General features: G+C 30.5%; 1 protein-coding gene across 1 annotated transcript; it reads right to left on the bottom strand.

The window, feature by feature from the left end:
- Window positions 1-1,542: 1,542 nt before the first annotated feature.
- Window positions 1,543-7,291, bottom strand: LOC106457913. The gene has a single exon (XM_022383992.1). The coding sequence runs from the start codon at window positions 7,158-7,160 to the stop codon at window positions 5,544-5,546; it is 1,617 nt and encodes a 538-aa protein (XP_022239700.1). The 5' UTR covers window positions 7,161-7,291; the 3' UTR covers window positions 1,543-5,543.
- Between the last annotated feature and the right edge of the window lie 2,202 nt (window positions 7,292-9,493).

The following is a 9,493-nucleotide window of genomic DNA, read 5'->3' as shown; positions in this document are numbered from 1 at the left end:
TTATTTAATTAAAACCTTTGATTTAAGAGTAGATATCTTGTGGCAGTTATGATGTGGAGTAAATTGCAAGATTTTAGCTCTGATAACTTAATTCAAAATCCACTGGACAGGTAAGATGGGAGAACTAATTTTTAAGCTAAACTCATTATATCCCTGTAACCTCTATTAAGCTAACACATTCACTGTTCCCATCACATAAATGTACTGGAATAGAATAGCTTTGCAGTAACTGACAGCATTAGAGGATTATCCATCATTTTTTCAAATAATGTTATGAAAGAATGTTGCATTAATCTACAAAGAAACATGTGACTGCATTTAACTAGCACAGATTACCCATCAAACTCCTTTATCTTCTTCTCTCCCTCCAAAAAAAATTGTGAGTTTGACCCCTACTTATAGCTTGTAATCCTAGTAAAAATATGAAAATACTTAAACGGCAAGTAGTTAAGATAATTAAATGTAAAATAATGATAGTGACAAAATACTTTTCTATACCAATTACATATTGAAGCCCAATGGATGGCTTGAAGTGATAACTAATGCAACTTTAAAAAAAAATTAAAGATGTCCACTCATCAACATGTACAGCTGAATTCTCATGGCACAGTTTAAATAAGTTGGTTAAAATGATCTAGTATTAAGAGGAAAGGGGTAGATTAAAAGATCTACAATAGTTTGTTTCCAACATGCACAATCAGCCCACATCATCTTGATTCTTTAAAGTAACTTATAAAAAAGGCATATGAGCACCCATTCAGAGTTCTTCCTTTCATGCTTGAACAATAAACAGTGCTCAACTTCTGAGCAAAACAACTTCAATAATGTAATCAGTTGCTGTCAATTCAGCTGTCATTATCAAATGGTTTACTTCTGCCATCACCAACATCTTAACTAATACAGCAATGTTTTATTTGTCCTTATACACAAAAACTTTTTGTCTACTACTATGGATAGCTTTGTTACTTTTATTTAGAAAAAATTAAAATGTTCACAGACCTATCAAGTTACTATTATTACACACTGCATGATTTAAGTACCACTGATAAACATTACTATGGAGAAAAAAAGTAACACAATAAATATTCTCATGAAATGTTATTTAGAGCAGTAGGAAAAATAATCTAATACCAATAAGTATATATACCCACTTGTTAAGATTGATGTGATTTTACATTTTTTAAACGAAACACTTTTGTAACAAATATAATGTTGTCTGTGCTACAGAATACCAGTTGCAGTTCACTGCTTTTAAAGGCAATTTCTAAATATACACAAATTTTCAATTTTTTATTATATTGTAGAACACTTGGATATAGTGAATAAGTCTAATTATTGTGGTGACTATTTATACATTATTACAGACACATGGTAGGAATCAAGATTGATTTTTTGTTTTGAAATATTAAGGAAAATTCAAAAACAATTTATATATATATATATAAAGTATGTTTAGAATATTTAAATACTTGTAAAAAGTAAAACCAAATTTTCACTCCTTTCTAAACATATTTGATTTTGATTTAAAGTAAATTCAATTTAAAGGTTATTTGACAGATATAAAATTTGTATTAATTTCTCTGAAAAATTTCCAGTTATAATTTGCACTGTTTATGTATAGAAATCTCTAAACTTTGTCAATCTATAATCAAAATAAACCATTAGAACTCTGTTGAATAAGTAAAAAAATATTTCAAACAGCTATTCATAGGATAAATTATTCTAAAAAGTTATGTAAATAGGGCCTCTCAAGCTATCTTGTAGGAAAATGTGATGCTAGATGTGGCATGTTCATGAAACTTTTATAATTTTAAAACTACACAAGTCTTCTTTGTAAATGGAAAACAAACAAGTTAATTTTTATAAATTTTGGGAGTGTATATATATGAAGAGATCTTATGTTACCCTGAATTATTAATTTGTACACTTGCACATAACACAAATCAGACTTATTTTGTATTTGCTAAAATTTGCTTGAATATTTTTTTTTGTGTGTGTGCTAAATTATCCATAAACATGCACAAAAAGATTTCAAGATGAACTACAAGACTTACAACTTGTTTGTGATAATTCTCATAGACAGAGTCAGTTATATACACACTAAGAATTTTTATACAAAATTATAATTTATATGCTAAAATTCTTAAAAGATCTATACATCCATGAACAAATTATTTCAAAATGGTTTCCATAAGACTTTGGGCTTAAGAACTTTCATATGACACTAGTTTATCAGTTACCAGTCTGTATCCTAAACACTGAATATCTCCATTTAAATAATTTTACTTGTTCAAAAATTATATATATATTTTGGATTAGTAATAACTTCTTTATAAATTCATATGTAGTGAACACAGCCTAATCATATGGATATTTCTGTATTGCATTTTTAATATAAATTCTAAAACCTTTCAATTTCAGAAAAAACTGATGTTTCCATAAGCCTTTACAATGCAAAATTTAAATATGTTTAAACAGACTTCATAACCTACTGAAGTCTATGCATAGCATGTTCATAAAGTCACTTAAAACTCAGATATTCAATGTGCCTCACTTTCAAAGCATGTAATATCTTGCTTGTATGCATACATAACATGTACATTCTAATATTCTAAAACCTAAATGTCATTATGTATGAAAAATGTCTAACATAACAAGCAAATGGTGTAACAAGGGTTTATCAAAAGGGTTCATCATCATGGTTACTGGTACATGCATGATCTTTATAAAATATTTTTTTAAGTAATAACTTTATAGCAAATTTTTTTTATTTCCTTATTTTTCATGTACACTGAATTATCTATTCAGAATGAAGACAACTGAATGTTTCTTTGCATTTATGCTGTTTACTGACTTCAGCTTTAAGTCATCTTACTTCAAGCAAATGTTTATATTACACTACTAATGAACCAATTTAAAAAATAAAAATGATCTCCAAAAGTTTCCCAACACTGTCACAGTAACTGATATTTCTAAAGCATTTGATCCTTACATTTAGAGTTAAAGCAGCACCAAAGATTATTAAACAGAGATACTAATTTTTTAAGTCCATAACTCCCTATAGTTGAAAATCTTAAGTATTGAAAGTACATATTCTACATATTTCCAGTGAACTTACATTTTAGTATTTGAAATAATCTTTAATATATTGATACCTGAAATATCTCATAGGATGTACAAGTACAGATAATGAATATCACACAAAAGTACAATCAGCCACAACATACTGATAATTAGAATAACCTTCCTATCATGTAGTCATTAAAAATTACCTTCAAAATGGCAAGTGACTAAAACTATTCTTGCTATGAGCTGATAAACTAAAAACTAATGTAGTGTAGTAATAGTATACAAGTATCAAACTAATAATAAAATAAATTTGCATAAGTGGAGTATGGTAACATTAATAAGTCATTCTAACATCAAATGGAAAGAAATGCAGGACAAGTATCACAGGTAGGCTATAACAGAAAAAAATAAGAGCATTTATCTTCTTGCATACTGAACAGAATGGGGCAATTATACATTGACATTAGTTATAGATACATAGAAATGTTTTGACAATTAGCAATTAACCTTCTCCATACAGGTTCCATATCACCTTGGTCAATTTGACAAGTGTGCATCTCATAAAGTTTCACAGTTGCGTTCAAAATTTTATTCAAAAGGTTATTCTAATAAAAAAAAAAAAAAATACCATCCCACAACAGAAGACCTGTCCACCTTAACTTTCAAGGACAGTTTTACAAAAACCTGTATTCTTATTTGATGAAAACATTTAAAAAGCAATATAATGTTTTTTTCAAGCTTGAAACTGTCTTTTTTAAATTTGGTGGCAATAAATATCAGTTGAAAGGGAGTCACTGATGAATGTATAAGCAAAGTTGTTACTCATACCAGTAATAGAAATTTTTTCCCCTATATGTAACTCAGTTGAAAACCAGTTAAATTACAGTAGTTTTGGGACATTCTATTCTTGTGAAACATTTGAAAGATACATGAATTTTTGTTTGGGCAAAGAATTTAGAGAAAAATAATATAGGACTATTTAACTGCACAGTAATATCTATACATGAAGAATCTGTTAAAATGGGAGTTAATGCTTTTAATGAATGAAGAAATTGCTCATGTGGTACAAGCCAGGTAATAAGACTACAATATTCAAAGCAAATATATATATCTCAAAAAGTTAACAGTTCAAATTGTGAATATCATTAACTGAAAATGTAGTGACAAATGATGCATATAAAGTAGAAGAAAAAAGGTATAATTTATTTCATTTCATAGTTTTTAATTTCATTTATATTCATTGCACACTGATGATTTAGCTGCAGTTAAAATTCAATGACGAGGAACCCACTTTGAGACTAATAATGGTTTGAGGCGGCTTGAATGGGTAATGAAGAAAAACTTTGATATAAGTTTAACATAACAGCAGATGTACCGCAGTTAGTAGTATGGCAGAGAAAATAAGAGATAAAATATATGTTTGCAAATAAAGCTTTTGAAAATCATTAAGAGGTTCTAGAGGTTATGCAAACGAAATGTGAAAACTGTAAGATAAAAAGAAGTATCATTATTCTTAGTCTGAAAATCCAACCTGTCAATCAGACTGCATCAGTACTTCAGAAATTCAAATACTTTGTGAAAATATTTATCACAAAATTTGATTTTTGTAGAGAACACAATTGCAATATTTATCAAAAGCTTGCCAAATTTCATGAAAATAAACACAGTGTATTCATTATAGTATACATAGTTTCACAGTTACATGGTGATAGTAAGATTGGTCAAAATGGCCAAGCTTTTACGGGCCCATATGGAAAAAGTTAAAATATACCATTAATATTGTTTCATAACAAAAGTATACTAAATGTACTCTATCTTAAAACTAAACATCTAATTTTAAATGAGATGAAACCAATATGTTTTATACCTGTATACACAACTAAAATAACAAAGCAATGCGAGAAAAAGTTTTCATCAATACTTAAACATTTATCATTTTTACTTTTTATTAAGATGTATATGATGCCTACAGGTTGTTAGATTAATAGCTTTTATATTGCAATAAAAAACCATTGATAATACCACCTCTCTAGCAAATAAATTTGAGAAAATATTATCATAAAGTTTCTAAATCAACTAAAGCAATTTCTCCAAATATACGTTTTTAAATATTTTGCTGAGCTTGTCATGTTCTAGATTCTACATGATAATTGCCCTTTATACTGTCTTATACCACCTGTAATATTTGTGTATTCAAGCTTCAACACTATATAAAAAATTAATATAAAAAACAAGAGACTATTACTTAAAAAACATATTTACATTTATACTCAGTCTTTTTTTTCATAGCTGTTCAAAGCTCCATGAAACATGTACAATAAATGCATTTTAAATATTTAAACCTAATTGAGCTCATATTTGATCAAAAAACTATTTTCTTTACAACTCTGAATAGTCAATAGTAGTAATTGAAAAACTTTTGTCCTGCTAAATTACTTTCGGAATTGGAAAAATATTACCAATTTTCTTTTTTTTTAATAGTGACCTTCTTCCAGATAACCTTTGATGCAAGCTGGTAGTGGAAGATGTTGAATGTGGTCAAATCTGGTATACTGACGAATCACAAAGCGACATAAGTACTGCAAAGTACGTACTTGAGTAAACCTAGATACAGGTTTTGTCAAACGCACAGGAAAGGAAGGTGATCCATGATATCGACTACGAGAATAACAAAACACTCCAGACTGAGAATAGTTCATGGACTGTTCAATCAAGTCTACAATTGATGAGTGACCCTCTGGTTCTGGTTGAGCATAAAAACTAAACAAACCATTACAATGCTCAATACGCGTATGAAGAGTCCGCCCATATGATCGGAAACTAAGACTAAGGAGGTAACGATCATCTGAGCTGTCCCGCACCAAGAAAGCCCCATCTGACTGATCAGAGAGCTTTTCTTCAGCTTCACTACGAGTAATTGGGCCCCAATACCATCCACATTTGGACAGCTTAAACAACTCTTCTGTAATGCTTACAGTCTTAGAACTATCAGGTACATCAGCACAAGCATTAAAGGTTGTTAGTTTACTCTGGAAATCACTAGATGACGAAGGCACGTCCAAGGCTAAACTAGAAATATTTGGAGGGATTTCAAGTGACTTTGAAATGTTCCATTCATTTTCACTTCTTTGCACTAGAGTATTACACTTTAAATCTTGTTCCTCAGCACCAGTGGTGTTACCCAATGACTTTATGTTTTCTTGTACTGAGTGACTAGATGTATTGGGAGAAGAATATAACTTACTATCTGGAACACTTTTGTCTGTTACATCTTCTGAAACACATTTCTCTAGTATAGCACTATTCCTATTAGTAGAATAACTATTATACATTTTTCTTTTCACATTTCTAGACAAATCATCTGTGATTAATTTTTTACAACAAAATGTTACTGAACTACCAGTATCACAAAACTTTAAGACAGTTTCAGATCCTCTTTCATAACTACATGATGTACAATGAGTACACAGACCTTCAACTGTAACCTCAATATCTTCTTCAGGTTCTGAACATTTTAAGCCAATACCTACTTGTGTTGAAGCTTTATTTGTACCTGGGGCCGATGTTGTCTGGTCACTTCCTTCTTCATTCTCATACTCATGCACACTACTTGATTCGCGGCGAACACAGCGAATAGGAGATGGCATTGGACACACTGCACTTCTAGTTACTGATTTTGATTGTTTTGACCAAAGTTTTTGAGTTTTAAAGCTAACAACTTCAAGTCCTATTTCAGGGGTCTCAGAATGTGAAGTGTGGTTATGAGTATTTGTTCTAGAATCACACAACAGACTGTGAGTGTGACGATTTTCATGACGTTTTTTCCGTGTACGGGTCTTACGCCATTTGCAACGTAATGCTGTCAAGATATTCTTGTTACCTTTTTTTCTATTTATCGACAAACAGTTCTCACTGCTGCATTTTGGAAGAGTACAGCTAGCTTGTTGTTCACGATCTACTTCAAAGCTAGTCCTTTTTTCAGCGTCCTTATTATCGAGTGTGTCGCCATTTGCATGAAGACAGCCACCTTGATGCTTAGGTGGTCTTGAAAAAGTTGCTTTCAGGTGACCAAAACTCACTCTTTTCATCATCTTTTAAGTCTCTGGTACATTTTAAGAGCCAATACTCTATAACCCTAGCTAAAAAATACCAGTAAGCATTAAAATACTCTAAAAGATTTTCAAAGTTTTACAACTATTTTCAATTCCCATTGACATTTACTCACGATTGTTATTGCACATGCGCACTGTACAAACACGAAACGTGAAGCGCTATCTACGAACCAAACTTTTATTGAATATGGAATATATCAATACTAGCTGAGTTCCCTGCGTTGCACGGTGAAAATTTAGATTTGAAATGTATAGATCAGTACTTTTTTCAGCAAATTATTCAGTAAGTAGACAAAATCTGTGATGCGAGAAATAAAAAAGCATTTAATCAAACAAAGCTTTATTTGACATTAGATCGTGTTTGAGCTTGTTTTGTTCTTTGAGCCTGAAGTCGTACATTATGTTCCTCCTCTGTTTCTTGCTCTCTGTAAGTTATTTGTCTTGATTTTTGTGCTTGAAGTCTGATTTGACGTTGTTCAGAAGACGTTGTTGTCTATATCCAGCCTGCCTTGAAGATTCTAACTGAACTCTTACTTTGTACTGTTCAACAGTTTCTTGCTGTCTTTGAGTAGTCTGCCTTTCAGCTTGAGCTCGAAGTCTAACTTTACGTTGTTCCAAGGTTTCTTCCTGTATTTGAGCAGCCTGTCTTGCAGCTTGTGCTTGAAGTCTTTGATTGTGTTCTTCTTCTGTTTCAGCTGCTCTTTGTGCTTGCATTCTTTTAGCGGCAGAAGATTTTCCATAGAAAGGAAATTTCTTGGGTGGCATAATCATCTGTATCACTAAACAATAATTTGCAATTGAAAAAGTTACTAAATTACTTATGAAACCACTTAACACTATTTAAAGAAAACTGTTTTTGGAAATACTGAATTGACAACAAGGTGATTTGAGTATCTCCCGCCATAACGCTTTCTATGTGCAAAACGTGCTTATGTTTGTATGTTTATTACAAAAAAAAAAAAAAATGGCGCAATAATCATGAATTGTCAATTTCGTTATAAAATACTAAACCAAATTTTGTATAAATAGCACCATTAAATTTCTTGTAAAAAACTGGTTATTATGAAGTTATTTTAAAATTTGTAAGTTCAACTGTTTGGTTTCCTACAGCGAACAAAATAAACAAATAAACAAACTTTCTCTTATATATATATATATTTATTTCTAAGATTTTTGTACCAGTATGTTGATGATGTGGTTTGTCTTTGTCCGGGCTCCAAACGTCAACTTGACAATTTTGTAACTCTTCTAAATTCACAAAACAAATCTTTTAAGTTTACTGTGGAATATGACGAAAACTGAAATATTAATTTTCTAGACTTAAATATTGTCACAAATAACGGGATAAATTCCTTCAAGATATTCAGAAAACTGACTTATAGTGACACTATCATACATGCTTATTCAAGACATCCAATTTCTCACAAACTTGCCGTTTTCCTTAGTTTGTTACACAAGCTTATCACTGTACCTTTGTCATCTGAGGATGATGAAACTGAATTGAAAATAATAAACAAATTGCTGTAAATTATCTTTATGTAATTAAGTTAATTGACACATTATTGTTGAAACAACAACAAAGACCATTAACTTAAAATCAGTATACTCACATGTTGCACCAAGTGACAATAAATACAGAAAGAAATGGTGTAAGAAAAGCTTTGTCAGGAAACCTTTTCGCAAAATTTATAACACATTGAAGAGATAAATCTATAAACCGGCCTTCTATATACTACTATACAAACAATCTGAACAAAATGTTGTGTAACAGCAAAGAGAAAATCGATAAATACGGTCACAGTTGTATTTACAAACTAACTATTAAAAACTACAATAATATATATATAGGTCAGACAGAACGTCCCAAATAAGCAAGAACTAAGAACATTCAAGAAGCTTGAAATTGGGAAAAATAAACTCAACATTTGCATCATACCTTATGAAAACTAAACACCAATAAAATATTACATGTCCAGGAAAAAGGTAAGAAAGTGAATAACCTGGCAATTTTAAAAATAAATATAATTACAAAAACGAATCCAGACAAAACTCTAAACGATTCTTGAATTCTCATTCCACTAGCTACAGGATGTATGTCAATGTTATATACGGTTGTTTACTTAAATATATATATACATATAGCTGTTTACCAGATGGTTCAGTTTGCATCTAATGATACTCTTAATGGCGAAACCATAGTCGTAATAGGTGATATATTTCGTAATTATGGAGTTTCACTAAATACCAACGTCTTCAAGTATTAATTATGTAATCGAATCACTTCCTAAACTATTAAAAGGTTCTTGATATTA

The sequence above is a fragment of the Limulus polyphemus genome, unplaced genomic scaffold (genome assembly GCF_000517525.1).
Source record: "Limulus polyphemus unplaced genomic scaffold, Limulus_polyphemus-2.1.2 Scaffold391, whole genome shotgun sequence".
Taxonomy (NCBI): Eukaryota; Metazoa; Arthropoda; class Merostomata; order Xiphosura; family Limulidae; genus Limulus; species Limulus polyphemus.
Note: the sequence above shows the minus strand (reverse complement) of the source record. Positions and strands in the feature narration are given on the sequence as shown.

Bases quoted from the DNA above. Each gene is read 5' to 3' on its own strand.
- LOC106457913 (XM_022383992.1), bottom strand. From the start codon at position 7,160: ATGATGAAAAGAGTGAGTTTTGGTCACCTGAAAGCAACTTTTTCAAGA.